This window comes from Pan paniscus, chromosome 9, assembly GCF_029289425.2.
Source record: "Pan paniscus chromosome 9, NHGRI_mPanPan1-v2.0_pri, whole genome shotgun sequence".
Taxonomy (NCBI): domain Eukaryota; kingdom Metazoa; phylum Chordata; class Mammalia; order Primates; family Hominidae; genus Pan; species Pan paniscus.
The window spans coordinates 124279056-124300083 of record NC_073258.2 but is presented as its reverse complement, the minus strand read 5'-3'; the positions used below and the strand labels follow the sequence as shown (position 1 = coordinate 124300083).

Genomic DNA, 21028 nt, shown 5'->3' with positions numbered 1-21028 from the left:
CAAATATTTGAGTATTAGTATGTATTAGGCACTAATCTACATGTGTGAGGGACAAGAAACAACACAGAAAGAGATCCCGCTCTTGTGGAGTTTACCCATTAAACAGACAGAAAGAAAGTAATGAAGATTTTACTGATCAACCACAAGGTGGTCCACAAATGCTATTTCACTTAAACCACACAAAAAGCCTTAGATAATAAACAAAGCTGACAACTAATAAAGGGTAACAGGCTGTTGAGGTTAGGCAACTTGTATAATCAAGAAGCTGGTTAGTGTCCAAAATATAGGTCAAACCAGGCAGGGCGCCATGGCTTACGCCTGTAATCCCAGCACTTTGGGAGGCCGAGGTGGGTGGATCACCTGAGGTCAGGAGTTCGAGATCAGCCTGGCCAACATGGCGAAACCCTGCCTCTACTAAAAATACAAAAATTAGCCAGGCGTGGTGGTGAGCGCCTGTAATCCCAGCTATTCAGGAGGCTGAGGCACAAGAATCACCTGAACCCAGAAGGCAGAGGTTGTAGTGAGCCAAGATAGTGCTACTGCACTCCAGCCTGGGTGACAGAGCGAGACTGCACCTCAAAAAACAGCAACAACAAGAGGCCGTGGTGAAGGGAAGATGGAGACAATGCTGGAGCAGCAGCGGTGCTATCATGAGGAGAAGGAATGGCTCATGGATGTCATGGCCAAAGAGATGCTCACTAAAAAGTCCATGCTCTGGGACCAGATCAATTCTGATCACTGCACTCGGGCCACGCAAGATAGGTATATGGAGGTCAGTGGGAACCCAAGGGATTTGTATGATCATAAGGATGGATTACGAAAGGAGGAGCTCGGTGCCATTTCAGGACCCAATGAATTTTCTGATTTCTGTAACAGACTCAAGCAAATAAAGGAATTCCACCGGAAGCACCCAAATGAGATCTGTGTGCCAATGTCAGTGGAATTTGAGGAGCTCCTGAAGGCTCAGACAATCCAAGTGAAGAGGCACAAAACTCGGTGGAGTTCACAGATGAAGAGGGATATGGTCGTTACCTCGATCTCCATGACTGTTGCCTCAAGTACATTAACCTGAAGGCATCTGAGAAGCTGGATTATATCACATACCTGTCCATCTTAGACTAATTATTTGACATTCCTAAAGACAGGAGGAATGCAGAGCATAAGAGATACCTAGAGATGCTGCTTGAGTACCTTCAGGATTACATAGATAGAGTGAAGCCTCTCCAAGATCAGAATGAACTTTCCGGGAAGATTCAGGCTGAATTTGAGAAGAAATGGGAGAATGGGATCTTTCCTGGATGGCCGAAAGAGATAAGCAGTGCTCTGACGCAGGCTGGAGCCCATCTTGACCTCTCTGCATTCTCCTCCTGGGAGGAGTTGACCTCTCTGGGTTTGGACAGATTGAAATCCGCTCTCTTAGCTTTAGGACTGAAATGTGGCAGGATCCCAGAAGACCGAGCCCAGAGACTATTCAGCACCAAAGGAAAGTCCCTAGAGTCACTTGATACCTCTTTGTTTGCCAAAAATCCCAAGTCAAAGGGCACCAAGTAAGACACTGAGAGGAACAAAGATACTGCTTTTCTAGAAGCCCAAATCTATGAATACGTAGAGATTCTCGGAGAACAGCGACATCTCACTCATGAAAATGTACAACGCGAGCAAGCAAGGACAGGAGAAGAGCGAGAGGAAGACGAAAAAGAGCAAATCAGTGAGAGTTAGAGTGAAGATGAAGAGAACGAGATCATTTACAACCCCAAAAACCTGCCACTTGGCCACTTGGCAAACCCATTCCCTACTGGCTGTATAAGCTTCATGGCCTAAATATCAACTACAACTGTGAGATCTGTGGAAACTACACCTACCGAGGACCCAAAGCCTTCCAGCGGCACTTTGCTGAATGGCGTCATGCTCATGGCATGGCATGAGGTGTTTGGGCATCCCAAACACTGCTCACTTTGCTAATGTGACACAGATTGAAGATGCTGTCTCCTTGTGGGCCAAACTGAAATTGCAGAAGGCTTCAGAATGATGGCAGCCTGACACTGAGGAAGAATATGAAGACTCAAGTGGGAATGCTGTGAATAAGAAGACATATGAGGATCTGAAAAGACAAGGACTGCTCTAGTGCTCAGGGATGTAGCTCAGCTTTGGGGCTAGCCCAGGCTTCCCTGAGATCTGCTTGTTCTATTTCTCCCAACCAAATCCTCTTAGAGACCTTTTGCTACGTAGTTTCATGGTCTAGCATGCAACTTGTAGAAACAAGGCAGGCTGGCAGAATGCAGGTTTGAGATGTGTTTTATGTTTTATATTTAAAAAGATTCTGCAAGAAAATAAAACCAGACCTTGTTCTGAAGCCCAGGGTTATGGACTAACTCAGTGCGTCGGGTCTTAATGCCTCCATACCTCTTTCTCACCAACTTCAGAAGTAGCTGAGATTTAATGGGCACCTGTTATGCTACACATCATGGCAGGTAAATCTGACCTGAGCTCTTTCCCCACCCTCCTTTGTTGCTACTTCCCTGAATGAGTATTACCCCAGGATGAGGTCTGCCATCAGCTTAGTTAGCCATTGATGCAAATACTAGGGAAAGACTAGGAGGACGAGCCAGGGCTGCTACTAAGGACTAAGTGTGGCACCAAGGTTTGCCTTTATAGTTCCATAAAGAAAGGAGTTGGAGCTGGGTGCAGTGGCTTGTGCCTATAGTCCCAGCTACTTGGGAGGCTGAGGCAGGAGGGTTGCTTGAGAACCAGCCTAGGTAACATAGTGAGAGCCTGTCTCTTAAAAAAAAAAAAAAAAAAAAGGCATGGTGGCATGCACTGTAGTCCCAGCTACTAAGGAGGCTGAGGCTAGAGGATCCTTTGAGCCTAGGAGTTTGAGACCAGCCTAGGAGATATAGTGAGGCCCCATTTCAAAAAAAAAAAAAAAAGGAGTTGGACTCCTTGGAATTGGCCTGCAGCCCAACATACAATGGAACTAGGACCAGCAGTCACTTCACCTGCTTGCTAGGTCAGAATGAGAGACTTTGATGGGTCTGTCTACCTGTTTCTTCTACAAGATCCCTATGACTGTAAAAGTAGCTAATATTCACATGTTCTCCAAGCCCAGGTAGCCATGGTAGAGTTGGGTAGAGTTGAGCAGCTGCCCCAGGATCCAAATCTAGTGTCTGAAATGGAAAGAACTAGGGCAGCCCAGGAAGGCACTGATCTGCCTTAGAAGCAGTCATCTGAAAGTCAGGCCTGCTGCAGGACAGGATCCCCAAGAGGCCCCATTTGCCTCTCAACACTCAGGCCTTCAATTGTTTTTTAATAATCTACTTAAAATAAAAACAAAAGCAAACAACAACAACAACAACAAATATAGGTCAAACCAAACACTATCTGACCCCAAAGCCTCCTGGTTCTTGCCACTGAACTGCCTGAGTCCAAGGGAACTGTAAACTTGGCCTTCAGCAGAAACCCAGTCTACCCCTAGCCTTGAACCTCTTCATCTTCGGGCTCTAGTGAAAAGTTTGTTCTGTCCTGAATTTTATCCGACATATTCTCCCCATACTGATAAGGACAATCCATTTTCTATCAGACTCCCCATCCTCTCGAGAGATAATCAGCTAAGCTGATACATAATGATGACTTCTTAACATTTGTATACTGCTTTACAATTTTCATATATGTTTTCATATATGTGATATTATTTCAAGACTGTGTTAAATAGGTATTGCTGGCTCCATTTTGCAGGTGAAAAAACTTAGGCTTAGAGATATTACCTAACACGCTTACTGTCGATGGACTCAAATTCAGGTATTCTGGCTCCAGGTCCAATGTTTGGCCACTCTATCCTCCCGCTGCTCAGCCTCCCCCAGCCTGTCCACCCAGGAGGTGCTTCCTGGAATCTGCATCGCCCTTAGCGCCTCTCATCCCAATCCTATTGGCTTCCACATTCATGCGATTCAAGAAAGGGCAGAAATACAAGAGTAGGAGGAGTAAGGGAGGATTAGAAAGGCCAGAGTTAGACTCCACTTACCTTTTCTGAATCAGTGCAAACTTGGATGGCATTGGGAATGAGGCGAGCTGTTTTTTCTTTAGTCATGGAACAGATGTCTTTCAAACGGACTGTCAGCTGGCATCCAAGAGGACAGAGAATGGGCAACAAGCAAAGTGGGGCATTAGTAAGTCAGGTAAACAGTGTTCAGGGGGCGCCAGTGTAGACAGAGGCAATCAGATCACATATTTATAACCCTGGAAGAGGCCGCATTGGTGATCATCTGGTTTACCCCTTTATTTCACAGTGGGCAGACAGCAAAGTGGGGACTGAGCCTTGTCTACAGCCATGAGTATCTTGATTCTTGGGCAAAGAGCTTTCTAATTTCTACACAGTCTGCTAAACGTGCAGAGGTCCTGCCATTATTTGCCACTTACAGAAACACAGAATATTGGTGCAGGATGTGGCCATATAAATCATCTAGTTAGGCCGGGCACAGGGCTCACATCTGTAATCACAGCACTTTGGGAGGCGGAGGCGGGCGGATCACCTGAGGTCGGCAGTTCAAGACCAGCCTGACCAACATGGAGAAACCCCGTCTCTACTTAAAAAATACAAAATTAGCGGGCGTGGTGGCGCATGCCTGTAATCCCAGCTACTCGGGAGGCTGAGGCAGGAGAATCGCTTGAACCCAGGGGCTGGGGGCAGGGGCGGAGGTTGCAGGGAGCCAAGATTCTGCCATTGTACTCCAGCCTGGGCAACAAGAGTGAAACTCTGTTTAAAAAAAAAAAAAATCATCTAGTTATCTTTCTCTTCCTTAGTATACGAGATGAGGAAATAGAGGCAAAGAAAGGACTAGCCTAAAATCACACCGCTGATTAGTTACAGAACCCAGAAATTGTGCAAGCCGGTTCTTTATAGTCCCAAGGCCAAAGCCCTTTCTACTTGACTATGCCTCCTCCTGCAGTCTCTCATGCCAAATATTTGCCTGCATTTGACAAAAGCAAATGTTCCCAGTCCTCTCTTCCACACCCAAAGGGGAGGGAGGGACGGGAAGACATGGCAGAGGAGACCTTATTATTGGGACTTAGAATTGAATATCTTTCAAGACTCAGGCATGCTTTTGTTAATTACGCAAAGGCTTGGGAAGAGCATGAAGTCAGCAAAAGGAAGAAAGTGAGGGCAGCTTGCTCAGCCATAGCCAAGGAGACAGCCCAAGGGAGCATGCCCAGGTCTTTACCAGAGTTTCCCAGCGGAAGATGTTGCTGTAGAAGCAGATCCAATTTTCAGAGAGGTAGAGTCGGCCCTGAAGGAGAATGTCTCTTTGGAGTGCACATGAGTAATCTGTGGTAGGAGCGGAGGTAGGGTAGCTCAGAGGCAGGAAGCATTTTCGGCAAACCACTGCAGAGTAGGCATGTCATCCCTCCCACCAGCACTGGGGGAGCCCAATGCCCACCACAGACAAGGGGTGCCAGACACTTGAACTAGCAGCCAAGGAAGTCCCTACCATCTCATGATGAGGAGCATAAAGGTGGTGTGATGTGCAACTGCCTAGAGGCAGATAAATAAATGTGATGGCAAAGTGGGCCAAGGAAGCAAGAGGTGGAAAAGACCAACAAAATTCAACTAACTTCCCTCCCCAGTCCACAACTATGCTAACCCCTTCTGCCACTGGGCCACCTGCAGAGATAAAAATGCCAGTGACTCACTCCAGGTTGGGCTCTCGAGGCTGCCACAAGCCTGATACTCAGCCTCGAGCCCTGACAGCTGGGGCCAGGGGTCTGGACAGCCTCTCTCCCTGTTCCCTTGCTTACCTGGGTTGGCTTGAGGCCTCTAGACAGAAGCACCCTGAGTGCTATGCTGGGGGCTCCCCAGACTTCCTTCCCATCCCCTCCCAGGTCACCCAACTCACCAACAATGAGGCGCTCCGTGTCTGGAAGCTGCTTAAAGAGCTTTCTGAAGTCTTCATTTCTCTGCTTGTAGGTGGGGCTTAACACCTGCGTGACAATGGCCAAGGTTAGTAGGATGCACTCCGGTTCTGTGGGGTTAGGAAGGAAGGGCAAGACGAGGAGCACTTGCTTGTGTGTTTAAAAAGCAAAGATGAGGCTCTGCCCTCCCACAGACCCTAGGAGGCCAGGCTGAGGATCGGGGCCTTGGTGTGGAGAAACACAGTGGGGAGAATCTGGTGCTGGGAAACACTATGCAGCCAGGGCCTCCACCAATGAGAAATGCCAGACACAGCAAGGAGGGGCTCTCGTTATATCCCGTAAGAGAAAGGAAGGAGGGACACCTCCAGGGTGCTTCCTGGGATCCACCATGCCAGCTACCGCTGTTCTGCCTTCTGCCAGCACCACCTTGACAGTGAAGCAGGGACCCAAGAAGGCTGCCCAGCCCCCGATGATGTTGCCCAGAGCACCTCTCAGAAGAAGGTGTTGTCGTGACTATCACAGTGAGCACTTGGCTGTGTGGGAAAGACATGATTTTCTAAGAAATCACATAAAACCAGTACTGCAATAAGCGCAGAGATAGAGAATTAAAAAAACACAACGGGCACACGAGAGGCATCCAACTCCCCTCTCCATCCTTACATTATCTAACCCAATCCTTACAGCATCGAGGAAGAGACCAAGGCCAGAGAGAAGTCCCCTGCCCCAGGTCCTCAGCTGGTCAGTGTCAGATCTCATGACCCCTGGTCTGTGCTCACTTCCCCCCCAGCAACATGATACCCAGAAACGGCCTTAGCAAATCCTCCTTGGAAATCCCATGAGCCAGCTAAATACACAGAAATCCTGCCCTTTGAGGGCTTACAATCTTGTTTGTTTGTTTGTTTAGACAGAGTCTCACTCTGTCACCCAGGCTGGAGTGCAGTGGTGTGATCTCGGCTCACTGCAACCTCTACCTCCCGGGTTCAAGCGATTCTCCTGCCTCAGCCTCCCGAGTAGCTGGGACTACAGGTATGTGCCACCTCTCCCTGCTAATTTTTGTATTTTGACTAGAGATGGGGTTTCGCCATATTGGCCAGGCTGGTCTCAAACTCCTGACCTCAAGTGATCCACCCACCTCGGCCTCCCAGAGTGCTGGGATTACAGGAGTGAGCCACCGCGCCCGACCTGAGGGCTTACAATCTTAAATTTAAAAAATAAAATAAAAAAGAAACTAAAAAGAAAATACGTGCCCACAAATGAGGAGCACCGGGGGTGACAGATGAAATCAAGTGCAAAACCTGGGACGAGCCACGCATGGCCAAACGGAGACACCCGCACTCCACCTGTGATGCACTGACTACCTACACAGAGACAGCACTGCTGACCCTCAGCCTAGGGTGTAGCCAATGGCTACAAAAACAAAACAAAACGACAACAACAAAAAACTTAGAAAACAACATTCCTCTGGCCCCTATATTAGTTTCAAACTGGCACTGAGATATGGAATCAAGATGGCCCCCGAGCCTCTTAGAACAGAGTCCACACACTGAAAACCCCAGCTTGACCACCTGATCGCCAGCGAGTTCTCATTATGCCTAACTGACCTTCTAGAGCTGCTATGTGGCTAACATGGCGTTATCCTCACCTACCCCAAGCACAGCCATAAGCCATGTGCATGTGGCACTGCATCAGACCCCAGATTATTTTTATTATCCCATTTTGCACTTGAGGAAATTGAGAAACAGAGAAGTTAAGCAACTTGGAGTGGAATATGAGTGAGGCAGTCTGACTCAGTGCTGTCTGAGCCCCTACTCTGTGCTGCCTCTGGAGGGTAACTGCTCCTGGTCCTCCTGCCAAGAGGAAGCAGAAGGGCTTCCCCAAAAGAGCACACTCCCTTGAGAATGAGATATTCACCAGCTTTGCGGCCCCTGCTAGCCTTCCAAGCCCTCTACTAGGTCTTCATACTTACAGAGTTCCAGTGTCAGCCTGAGGAGCAGCCAACCAGGAGACCCCAAACACACTTCAGGTGAAACCGGATGTCAGGCCTCCAACCCCCTGAAGCCCCAAGTCTTCCTATTTCTAATTTCCTGTCCTAGTGCCTTCTCCCCCTTGCTTCTCACATATCCAGTAATAGCTCAGGTATCCACAGAGGTGGAGGTACAGGGCGTTTGGCCACAATCTCCAACCCGCAGGCAAATCGAGGGGGCCGCTACTTTCCTTAAAACAAAGCTGTAGCAGTGGCAGGGAGAGGGGAGGGTGAATCCAGCCCTGGCCTGCTAAGTCAGCCAGTCTGGAAACTCCTTTATCCAGGCTTCCCAACACAAGCCTATTCCACAAGGCTGTTGTGTGCATGGCAGGCTCATCAGTTGGGCATGCTGGGCCTGCCACCATGCAGCCTCTCGAAGCCAGAGACCCCAGCCCTCTCCCTCCTCCACCCCCAAAGGCGGGGCCTGGCTCACCTATTTCAATTTAAAATGGTCAAATAATTTCGGTTCCAAGATTGTCAAATCTGGGGCCTTCGGGTAGGAGAGCCAAGTGGCATAACAAGGGTGCAGAACTACCACAGAGACTCAGAGAAACTGGGTCACACACTCACGGCTGGGATTTCCTCAGATCCGTGCCAGCAACGGTGTTCAGCGGCAGCAGGTGCATGGCCAAGCTGCTTCAGGTACCACTGCAGCAGCTGGCTCTCCTGCTCCAGCAGAAGGCTCCAGAGGACCCCCGACTCCGTCAGTGATTCCATTGCCCAGCACGGCTGCCCCTCCCAACGACGCCCGGCTCCCTGAGCACTGACTCCCGACTGTCCCCACACGATGAAAACAACTGGTCTCCCCTGGCTTGACTGTGGATGGGTGGCCTCTGGTTTCTCAGCAGAGGGCCTGTGTGACTCTGACAGGTGTCCTTTCTGCTCCTAGAGCTGCATGCCCAGCATGAAGCTTCACAAGTGAGCCGAGGTGGTCAGCGTGGTTCTCAGGACAAGCTGGCCGGCCAGCCTCCCATGGCGGGCTCTGCTTTCTTCTAGGCTGGTCCACGGGCAGAGAGTAGCCCAGAGGTGGTGTGGTCATGCACCTCCACCTGGTCAGTGCAGACAGTCACCCCAAGGGTCCAGAGGATGCAGATGGCATGGCAGGTGCCCAGGGCCAGCTGGAGGTCCGGGAGGCAGGCCCCTGGGTGGACAAGCAGATTCTGCAGGACAAGGATGATCCACAGCCGGGTCCAGGGTCTAACCCCGCCAGTCACTTAGACGCAGCAGAGTGACTCATCGTTGGTCTGAAACTCCAGCAAAGGAACCGAATGCCCAGCTCCCCAGTCCTGGTCTGTCCCACAGAGTGGCACGTTTAATCAACCTCTACCCTGGGCGGGCACTGGACTATGACTCACAGCCCTCACCCAGGCAGAGCAGCCACCACTGGCTGCAGCAACAGGGCCTGCTCTCAACCCCAGCCCAACACACACCCCTTTCCTCAGCCCCTGCTCTGCTCGCCTGACCAGCAAACAGCTTCTTTGTTAGAGTCACCCGTGGCAGAGAGGGAGGGAAGAAGGGAGGCAGGGCGGGTGGGTGGGAAGAGCTGGGCCCTACACATGCTTCAAGTTACAGGATCTGGGTGATGGTCCCGGCCAATGTCCTCCAGTAACCCCCAGCTGAGCCTGGCCTCCCCAGCAGATGTTTCCTGCAATGGAAAGTTGCTGGCCAGGGCTCCACATGGAGGCGTGGAGTAGGGAGGGGAGGTGGCAGGGCACTGCTGTTAGGATGAAATCTGAAATGTGAGACTCAAGTTGCCAGGGACTTCTTGGAGACACTCTCACACCTCACCAACCCATCCATCCGCCAACTTCCCCAAAGCAGCAGTAGCAGCCTGGGGATTTTGCTGATCCAGTTTCAGACACGCTGGTGGTGGAGACGCTGAGATCAACAGCTTCGGGATCTGTCTGAGGCACCCTCTTCCTTCCCATGGACCCTATACAACCTTCAGCATTAGCAAGAGGGGGACCAAGCCCAAAAAGACCGTCAGATCTTCAGGTCAAAGTAGCAATACTAAAAGCACAGATTTTGGTCCTCAAAGCAGCAAAATCCAGGGAAATGAAAGCCAGGCCAATGGGGCAAGAAAGCCTCCAGACCAAGAAGCTAGGGACAGGGATGAGACAGCAGTGGGGTGGGGGAGATGTGGATTCCCAGGAAAAGTCAGAACCTTAAAACAAATGGGGCTGCTCCCTCACTCTCCCCAGCTCTGCCACCTTGCCAGGAGGGTCTTGGCCCGCACAGGATTAGGAATGGTGCTTTTGTCTTAGGAGTCTTGGTAATTTAATACAGCAGCCCCCAAACTTTACTGTACTTCAAAATGGCTCAGTGAACACATGTAAAAACGTAGATTCCAGGCTGGGCACAGTGGCTCATGCTTGTAATCCCAGCACTTTGGGAAGCCAATGCGGACGGATCACTTTAGGTCAGGAGTGTGAGACCAGCCTGGCCAACATAGTGAAACCCTGTCTCTACTACAAATATATATATATATATAAATTAGCCATAATGGTGGCAGGTGTCTGTAATCCCAGCTACTCAGGAGGCTGAGGCAGGAGAATTGCTCGAACCTCAGAGGTGGAGGTTGCAGTGAGCGGAGATCGCACCACTGCACTCCAGCCTGGGCGGCAGAGAGAGACTCTCAAAAAAAGTAGATTCCAAAGATGCTAATTTAAAGGAACCTGGATTCTCCCAGGTAAACAGTGTTGGAGAAAGTAGAAGAGTCTGACTCCTCCCGCAAACCCTCCCCTAACAAACTCCTACAACCCTCTCTAGATGGACACCCCACGGATGCAGACGCAGCTCTCCATTCATGGTGTAGCATGTCTCACTCTGTCTGAAGGACACCTCCAGGAAGGATCTATGCCTCAAACAGGTTCATATCTTCTACTGCACTTGCCGTGATATGCTTCAAGGACAGGCTGAGCATCCCTAATCTGAAAACATGAAACCCTTTGAGCCCCAACATGATGCCGCAAGCAGAAGACTCCACACCTGACCTCACGTGACAGGCTGCTCATGTGACACATTCCGGTCACAAACAAAGGTTTGTAGGAATGGAACACAGTCAGCACTTTTCTTTGTGCATAAAATTATTTAAAATATTATATAAAATTATCCTCAGGCTATATGTATAAGGGATATAGGAAATAAATTTGGTGTTTAGACTTGGGTCCCAAGATATCTCATTATATATATACGCAAATATTCCAAAATCCAAAAAAATCAGAAATCCAAAACACATCTGATCCCAAACATTTTGGATAAGGGATACTGTATCAGGTGCTAAGAAAGTATTTACCAAGTGAATGCATTCCTTATCTACCTCTCAAAGGATGCCTGTTGACACTGCATCTTACATGTACACACAAAGATCCCTGATTCTATATGCTTGGCGTGTCAGTGCCTGGTTGCTGCCAACACTCTCCCCAGCACACGTGCAAACTTCTCTTCGCCCTGCATGTCAGCCCTATCCTGAGCAGCGTGGCAGGCAAACGTAGCAAGTCCATTTTCCAAAGTGATCAGAATGCCTCCCTTGGGGTGACACCGGACCCCAGTATGTAGGCTGTAGGTAGCTCCAGGAGGCTCTGGATCCTTACAGTAACTACCCAAAAACATTTGAGTATTGCTACAGGCCAAGTGGCTGCCTGGGCTGTAAGGGGTGAGATAGAGACAGGATACGCCCTGTGAGATAAAGCCCTGGGAGATGAGTCCCCTACGCAGAAGGCTTTGTCTCCCCCACACCCATGCCAAGGGCTGGGCAGGGCTGGGTGAGAGCCAGCAGAGAAGGAATTGACCCTGGGCTAAACATTAACTCTACGGCAAACACCAGGAGCTGGGACCAAGTGGTACCCTCTTCCCAGGGACGGCGAGAAGGAGGGGGTGGAGAAGCCCAGGAGAAAACAGATGGATTTCGGTGGGGCATTGATCTCAGCTAGGAAGAAACCAGTTAAGATCCACACAGGAAACTCTGACCTTATAGCCAAATCTGGATAGGCAGAAGGCAGATGTGGGACGGGAGACGAGGAGGTAACTGAGCAAAGGAGGGAAAGGGAGACTGAGGCAGGCATGGGGGCTATGGAGAAGGGTAGAGAAGGGGTGGGGCTGGGCTGGGCTGGGGTCTCATCTGAAAAACTCAGGAAGGGAGGCAGGAAGACCCTTCAAGTTGGGAGTAAATAGAGAGGGGAGACAGACAGAGGAGGAGGAGCAGTGTCAGTCCTGGAGCAACACCAGGTTCGAGGCAGGTCTCCTACCCTCTCCGCTGCCCAACCCCAACACCCTGGATTCCATTCCTACAAACCTTTGTTCTTTTGCTTTCTCGCTTGTGCCAGCCACTCCCCAGGCTTGGCACTATCCCTCCCTCTCCTCCACAAAGCTGCAGCCCTAACTGCAGGTGCTTCAGGCAAGCAGGGTGCTAAGTCTCAGGTGGCTGCCAGGGTCTGGGCTCCTGTGCTCTGATCTCAGAAATGCTCCTTCTGGGGCTGCCATGGAGAAGACTGCCCACAGGAATGCGCCAGGAGGCCAAGGAAGGAAACCCCTGTGATGTTATGCCCCGTTGGGGGCTGAGGGGGAGTAAATTTCACCCCTCCTGCCCCAGTGGCCCTGGCCAGGTTGCCCCTCAACTCTGCCCTTGGCTCCCTGCTGAAGGCAAAACCCTATTTCTGCTTTTCCCTCCGTCTCATGTCTACTAGGGCAGCTCCCTTGATCTGAAGGCCCTGATGAATATGACTGGGGTGGTAGACTGGGGCTTCGGGGGTAAGGAGGAGTACATATAATTGGGCGTGGGAGGACTCAGGGCACCTGTAGATGGCACTGCCTTCAAACCCCACTCTGGACCTGACACTCTCCTGCTATGGCCTCTCCCTGTGTCTCTGGGGTCCAGCCACTTGCCTCCGCGTGACTCACTCTTTAGACCAAGCATGTTTGTCATCATGGCAATGGCTCCTCCCTGGCTAGTCATGTAAAAGGAAATGCTTTTGTCTTCTGCAGAGAGGCAGCAGGTGAAGGGGGAGGCTGGGGCATGGGCTGGTTGGTGGCTGGGCTTCTTTTCCTACCAGACCCAGGCTGCTCCAGTGGGCCTGAATGCTCTTGCCACTATCAGCGATTCTGCAGGGCACTGGCCCTCGCTGCCCTGACTCCAGCCAGGGGTTTCCTAAGCATCCCCAGGGCTGGGCGTTACAATGCCTTTACCTATCTGAAGGACGTCTAGTGTAATGAATGAGCCTCAGATATCAGAATGGCTGCAGCGCTGACCCTGGGATCTGGAGAGAGGTTATAGAGGGACAGTCAGCAAAGCTGAGAAGGGGAGAGGGATCCTGCCTGAAGGGCAGATTCCAACCAGCCCAGCAGAGGCAAGGCAGGAAGGTGGAGCTCCCTAAAGGAACACAGAAAACCAGGTCAAAGCAGCAGGGGCAGGGCAAGGGCCTCCTGAAGAGGCGCAGATGACAGCTGTGGAGGGGTGCTGCGGAGAGGAGCTTGTTCAGCTGCAGCTCCTAAGGAGGCATCTGCACATGAGAGCACGGACATGAGCACTGCACACTGAAGGAGCAGGGTGCCCTGTCACCTGAGGGCGGACCCCCAGAGGGACCGCATGAGTCCAGGAGAGGACCGCCCCACACACTCCTCAGCAAAGAGCCCCTTGTGCGCTTGGCCTCTGAGAATGAATGATCTGAGCTAAGTGGAGAGTCAGGGATGTTTCTGTAATGCACTTGGGATGAGAGGGTGGAGGGTGAAAGGAGACAAGTGAGAATTAATAGAGGAAGAGGCAGGGCAAGGCTGGGAAAAGAGAACATCTCGGAGGATGATGCAGAGTTGCTGAGGTCCAATAGCTTCTGCACAGACATGGTGCAGGTGGAACCATCAGAAAGCAGGACTCCGTCACGCCCAGCTCCTCCGCTGGTTCTCATATGTGTCATCCGAACCCCTGACTTCTGGCCCACCCCATCCTCCAGCCAAGAGACAGCATCTGCTTCTACCCCATCGCTATGCTGAGTACTCAGGCGGAGGCTAAGGGAGAAGGAAACAGGGGGAAAGGATGGCGGAAAGAAGGGGAGAAGTAAAGCCTGTTAGAATCAGACAGAGAGGGAAACCTAGCCGGGAGAATGGAAATCAGAGAAAGAAGCTAATGGTAGGAGATTAAAGGAAAGGAAAGGGGTGGAGTCAGAAAGCAAAGGGCTGAGAAGAATCCAAGGAAGCACAGGCTGAGACGAAACAAAAGTCTGAGCTAAACAGCAATAAAAAGAGAAATGACAGATGAGAAGAGGAAGGAGATTAGCAACAAGGACAGGGGCTGGCCTGTCCAAACGGAGATGTCTGAACTAACAGGCCTGCAGCCACGTGGGTCCTGTTCCCCTATTGGGGCCTGAGTTTGTGCGATGCTGCTCAAAAAGGTGCAAGGGAGAGTTGAGTGAAGGATGCTGGGGTCCTCATGACAGCTGGGCTGCGGGTCGCTCCCAGGAAGCTCAGCACTCATCCCCCTCCCCTCTTCTGACGCCACAGGCCAGGAAACCTCCTAGAAGGTAAGGGGGTGGCTCAGAGATAGAAGTAGAGTCTGGCTTCTCTCCCACCCCAAGATACCTCAGCCCATAACTCTCTCCACAACTCAGCACAGCCCACCAAATTCTGCCTTGTTTGCGGTGCTGGGCAGGTGGCGGCCAAGACTTGCAGATCAACAGCACCCAGGACGGGCTGGTCACTGGGCAGCAGGACGTTGGCAGCCACAGGGCTCGTGAGCACATGCCTGACTTTGAGGAACCGCCCAGCGTCAAGTAGGAAAACACACACACAGCCCACACAATTGATCTACAACCCTGTCCCTCCATTAAACCCACACCTCTCCCCTCCAGCCCATCCCCTGGCCAGAGTACCCTTCTCAGCTCTGTCCTTCACAGCCACAGCTACTCCATGCCCATATCTCCTGCTGCAGCAGAACCTGGTGTGTCCAGGGAGGGGGCAAAGATGGCTTTCCCAGGATTCATCAGAGTTAGGTGTGAGGAGGGCAGGCTCAGAGAGGCAAAGAGGGTCATCTGAGGTCAGCCCCTCCACTGTGAAGTCCCCAAAGAGCAGAACACACGGCGGGGACCAGCTGAGAGCCTCAGACAGCTGCTCTGCAGGGGAAAACGTCCAAATCCCACCACCCAGTTTGTGTGAGTGACAGGCGGTGGCCTCTGCCAGGCCTGCTTACCCCACAAGTTTCTAGGTATGCAGCAGCTGCACAGGGCGCCCCAGGATGACCTAGACAGTGGCCCCACGCCACACCTTCGCCACAGTCCCAAGCACCAGGAGGCCTTGTAGGAAGGGCACGCTTTTGCAGCTGTTGAAGGGGTACTTGGGACAGGGGTCAAATCCCAGCACATGGGTTGACTCTTCTATCAATGGGGGAAAGTTTCCTCGCTGCATTTGCCCCGAAATGTTAAGAGAAGAAAACTAAGTTCAGGCCCCCAGGCTGCCCCAGCACCAGAATTCTGTCAGGGTCTGGAATGGCCACTCCCTCCCTGACGGGTCTCCTCTTTTAGGGTTGATAGACCCTTGTCTAAGAGCCTAGGTGAGGCAGGGGATACAGCTGGCCACGCCTCCTTGGTCCCCTGAATGCAATCCTCCCTCCCCAAGGCTGCCCTGTCCTGCTGAAGAAAATAACCGCTGCAGCTGGTTTAGGAGCAAAGGGGCTGCTAAGGAAAGAAGCCCACAGGAAAGCCCAATCGCACCCCACACCCCTTCCCCCAACCTCCATTCCCCCTCCCCCAATCGCATCCCACACCCCTTCCCCCAACCTCCATTCCCCCTCCCCCAATCGCACCCCACACCCCTTCCCCCAACCTCCATTCCCCCTCCCCCAATCGCACCCCACACCCCTTCCCCACAACCTCCATTCCCCCTCCCCCAATCTCATCCCACACCCCTTCCCCCAACCTCCATTCCCCCTCCCCCAATCGCATCCCACACCCCTCCCCCCAACCTCCATTCCCCGTCCCCCAATCGCACCCTACACCCCTTCCCCCAACCTCCATTCCCCCTCCCCCAATCGCACCCCACACCCCTTCCCCCCAACCTCCATTCCCCCTCCCCTAATCGCACCCCACACCCTTTCCCCCCAACCTCCATTCCCCCTCCCATTTCTCAGGTACCCAACAAGAAGGGAAACAGGAATACTTACATTATACCAACTCTGGCTTTTCTGAAAAGAGAAAATGAAAGAGAAGGTAGAATTAGTCAGGGAAGAAAGGGGGGGAAGGGCCAGGGGGAAGGGCACACAGACAGCGGAGGGTGGGCAGGGAGGAGGGGTCCAAATGCAGCTGAATGCTTCCCATGTGGTTGCTCAGGAGGGGTCCTCCTTTCTCAAGGCAGTTCCAGAAAGGAGGCCCGGGAGCAGTCCATGCTGGAAGCCCACCGCGGGCGGGGTGGCAGGCAGCGGCAGCACCAGCTAGAGCTCAACCGGAAGGGAGTCGGAGCCCCATCGCAAGGTTCTGATGGGGTGAGGGGCGCGCTGTGGGCATTGGAGACCCAGTCCCCAAATGGGCCCTGACCAGAAGCAAAATGCTGATGGCGGCCAACCCAGCCTTCTGCTCTAAGACAGCCCCCTGTAAAAGGCAGGGTGGGACACTTTCGAGGTAGAAAGGGGACTACCTAAAACTCCCTCCAACTGCACTCTCAGCAGGCGGGTGAGTAAATCCCTCCTGTGCCAAAAAATGGGCTGTACCTAAACTGCAATGGTCGGGGAGTGCCTGGGGGTTCTCCGTGGGGCAGGAGGTTGAAGCACATAATCACTAAGGGTCCATTCCAACCCAGTGGTGCCATAATTCAGAACAAGCAAAACAGACCCCACCCCAGCTCCAGAACTTAGGTGTTCTCCATTCCCAGACCCAGGAGGAAGGGGACCTGAATGTGTCTCAGGGGAACAGGAGGGATAGCTAAGATCGTGCCTTGTCTGTCTTCAAGCCCTATGGGCAGTAGTCCTTCATGTACATCCCACTTGAAAGATAGATGGACACGCAGATAGACAAGCTTGTGTGCACATATACACACACATACTCATACACATACACGCACAAATACACAAGTACACACACATATACACAGACACACACATACACACACGCACACATACACACCACACACGTGCACACATACACACATGCACACGTGCACACACACATATTCACACACACATGCACACATACACACCACACATGCACACATGCACACATGTGCGCACGTGCACAGACACACATGCACACATACACACCACCCACATGCACACACATCCACACGTGCACACACACATATTCACACACCACACACATGCACACACACCACACACATGCACACACATGCGCATGTGCACACACATTCACACAGACATGCACACATACACACCACACACACGCACGAATACACGTACACACACATATACACAAACACATACATACACACCACCCGCACATGCAGACATGCACAAATACATGTGCACATGCACACACACCACACATATACACACACATATACACACAGGCACATACACACAGAGACACACATACAGAGACACACATATATACACACATACATTCACACACACACGCACACACGTGCGCATGCACACACACACATGCCTAAGCTCCATCTCTCGGTGGAGCTTAGATTATTTTCAGTTTTAGGGATCGCTGGGTGGGGGAGCTTTGCTCACAGATCAATACCTTAGCTCCACCCAGAGGTCTGGATCCCCTCCACCTGGTGTTAAAGCGTCCCAACCCAGAAGGGCAGACAAGAGTAGCCATGGTCCTCGAATGTCTGCTGTGTCTAGAGGGAAGGAAGCGACTACGCACAAGGGTGGGTGTGTGCCCACGGTGATGACCGCTGGTCATGTGATCTATCTCTCCCATTCCACCTGAACTCTGTAAAGACGGTCCACCTTCACCCCCCACAGTGAAACCAGTCCACAGAGGAGCTGGAGGGGGCTGAGGGGCCTCGCGTGGGTGGGGCTGCTTCTGAGCAGCTTCGCCCTCACACATGCCCTCGATGGCCAGGATGTGACTAGAGGCCAGTGGCAAGGCTCCCAGTCCCCCTCTGCAAGGTGCTCTCCAGGGTCACTTCCCAACCTGTCACCACGGTCCATCCAGAGGCCACACCCTCCCATCTTAGCCTCATCCCCACCTCCAATTCAGAGGTCTCAGCAGGTAAAGGGCCCAAATCCAAACATTAAAAACTATTTTTTCCTGACAAAGGTGCGGCCACATGGGAGTCCGGGACCTGAAAACTCGCCTCTAGGCATTGCAGCCAAGGCTACCCCCTTCTGGAGGAGGTGGATGGGGCAAGCAGGCTGCGTCTGGGGTCTGCGCCTAGGGATGGCTCACTTCCTGCGTCCTCACACAGAAGCCCTGATCCGAAGCCCACAGGGCAAGAGGCTGTGCAGATGTTCATTACAAAAGACACCTCCCAGCAGTAGGAAGGTGCGCTCTGGGAGCTGCCGGCCCCAGCAGCCCCACAGTCTCCTTGTGCTTCCTCAAATGCAACCCAGGTCACGAGATCCCTGCTTTACAACGGAGAAACCATCTCCCAAGCTCCCAGCTCCTCGTCTCAATGCCGTGACCTTCGTGTAAGACGCTGGGAGGAAAGGGGGCAACAGGAACATGGGATGACAGGGGGACCCCGGATGCCTGTGACTCCTCCTGCACGGGGCTCCCTCCTGCCCCAGGTAGACAGAAGCAGATGGTCCCTTTGCATGGGCTGGCACATCGGCGCTTGTGCCTTCCAAATCTATGTGGAACAAAGTGTGAGGGTCACACACAGCCTCAGGCAGGGAAGCCAGTCCTGTCTTTAACCTGATCTGTGATGCTCTTATATCTAATGTTTGCTCTTTTGTAAAGCGTGGATAAGAACATGTACTAAAGAACTGAAAAGAAATGTGAAACATACCAAGAAGTAGGACTGTGCTGAGGCTCTGCCCTGAACCAGCAATCTCCAGGCAGCTTCTTACCTGCTGCCACTGAGGGGCCACAGGAAAAATGGGTCCCCCCTCCAGCCACGTCCAAAGCAGCCCCCGAGCCTGTCCACTGCCGGCAGGGGTCCCTGAACTCTGCCCAGAGGCACATTCAATCCCCGTGGTTCTGCATTCCCGGAAATGAGTCCCAAAGGCTCTGCCAGATGGGAAGGACCCAGACCCACAGGGGCAGGGAAGTCAGAGGAGCTGCCGGCCTCTGGGGGTGAGAAGGGGCGTCCCTCATCCTCTGGCTTTAGTTTGCTGTAGCGCCCCTACCTGGAGGACCAGGCCAGAGGGAAGGCAGGCACAGAACCAGGGAGCAGCAGTGGAGCCTTCTCTGACAGCTTATAAACACATGGATTTGGCCAAAGAGGAAGAAGGGAGTCAGGACAAAGACACAGCTGTTGGGGACATGCTCATTTCTATCATTTTTCCTAGAAGGTCTGAAGAGCAAGCACTTAAAGGAATGCAAGGCCCCTGGAAACAGACCCAGGTTACTGGGAGGTGGTTTCCAGAAACATCTCCCACCACGAAGGCTCCGGGAGTCTGGAAGATTAAGGTGCGGGGTGTGGAGGAGGTAGGGGGGCAGGGACTAGGAGAGCTCTACATTTAGTAGGAGTTAGAAATAAAAAACAATTCTTACTTTGATCAGGTTAAGTCTGTCATACTGGAAAGAAAACCACAAAAATTAGATTTGAAAAAAAAAAAAAAAAGGGAAAGTCAAAGGAGGGTCAGTGCCACAGCGCCAGCGCGATGCCCGCACCGAGGTGGGGAGGTGTGCAGCAGGGCGGGAGGAGGCGCGCTTTGCCGCACCTGCTGCATAGCGCCCTCAGGGCAGGTGGGAGAGCGGCAGAACGGCCCCTCGCTCCCTCTGGTGGCCACAGGCTGTCACTACAGAGCGGAAGCTGGGCGGTAGCACAAACTCATTGGGAGGGAAGTGCTGGGGCCGGACTGCACCTAGGAGGGTCGGCCTGGACAGCACAATGATGGATCCAGAGGGGTCGGGCCTTAGCGATCACCTGGTGCCATGCCTACATAGTAGCAAATGAGGAAATTGAGGCCCAGAGAAGGGAAGAAAGACACCGTGCATGGGACCTGACCCCAGGGAGAAGCAGAGGCACTGGCCAGCTTGCCCAAAAAATATAAGGCATGGTGTCCTCTAGGGGTGGCCAGGAGACAGGGAGTGAGGTGGACCAGCTACAACAATATCAGTAAAAACAGCTATGAAATGGCTTGCTGGGAAGACATGTGATTAACCCCAGAAGATGGTCCACGGGGAGGGGCATGTCCCCATCCCGCTACCAGAACCTCCTCTTTTTGCCGCACCATCTGCTTCAGGCCCTGACCTTCAAAGAACCTAATTCCCCTACTGGTTCTTGTGTTCCTCTTCTGAAGTCTGTGTGTCCTGCACATGCACGTCCCAGGCCAACGCAGTGGCTCCCAGCTCCACGTGGGATGCTACAGTGTCCCTCCTGGCACAAGCGCGTCCTCTTTTAACTCCATTGAAAGGATGGCAGGGCAAGTGTCGATGGCAATGATCAGTGGGAGAATGAGGTGGGGAAGTGGGTAACCAATGTCAGAAAACTCAGAATGTGTCTGCCAGGGATGGGCATGGCGTCCACCCAATCTCCCAGGGGAAAGGAGACCTGCACTCACCCCAGCACCTCCCTCCTCAGTTCCTATGAAAAGGCCCAGTTTGGCCCCTGATTCCTGCTCAGCTCTCAGTCCCTTCATTATGTCTCCTTTTAGCATCTCCAAAACCCCACTCAGAATTCTACCTGGTCCCTGACGCCTGTCCTGGCTGCCCCACTCAAATGATTTATCCTACCTCGGAGCTTACAGAACATCCCCAACTACTCAAGAGCCAGGCTTAGGGTGTACAGAATCTGGATGGAAAAGTGTGCAGGAGCAGGGAGTGGGGAGCCTGATGCCCCTGTCAGGCCATATCCACCCTCTTGCCAGCTGAGCCTCGAGCACCCACTAGTCCCACATCAACCAAGCCAGAGGTGGGAGGCACTCAAGAGGGGGCTGCCACAGGGCATTTCAAAACCCCATTCCCAGATATCAGATATGCCTGCACCTGCCGAGCCGCTGGAGCCCACAGAGATCTCCTGCTGGCTTCCTCGCTCCAGGTA

At 52.4% G+C, this 21028-nt stretch overlaps 1 protein-coding gene and 1 pseudogene across 20 annotated transcripts in view; one reads left to right on the top strand and one right to left on the bottom strand.

The window, feature by feature from the left end:
• The window catches only part of GRAMD1B (GRAM domain containing 1B), a 270435-nt gene that overhangs the window by 29860 nt on the left and 219547 nt on the right, over positions 1 to 21028 (bottom strand). For all 20 annotated transcript variants that reach the window (XM_063608847.1, XM_008973380.5, XM_057299276.2 and 17 more), the window contains 4 exons: positions 16074 to 16094; positions 5889 to 5973; positions 5217 to 5320; positions 4019 to 4114 (listed from right to left, as the gene is read on the bottom strand). In XM_063608847.1, the coding sequence (XP_063464917.1) occupies positions 4019 to 4114; positions 5217 to 5320; positions 5889 to 5973; positions 16074 to 16094 (306 nt within the window). The remainder of the gene's footprint in view (positions 1 to 4018; positions 4115 to 5216; positions 5321 to 5888; positions 5974 to 16073; positions 16095 to 21028) is intronic.
• Positions 617 to 4010, top strand: LOC100974344 (splicing factor 3A subunit 3-like; annotated as a pseudogene).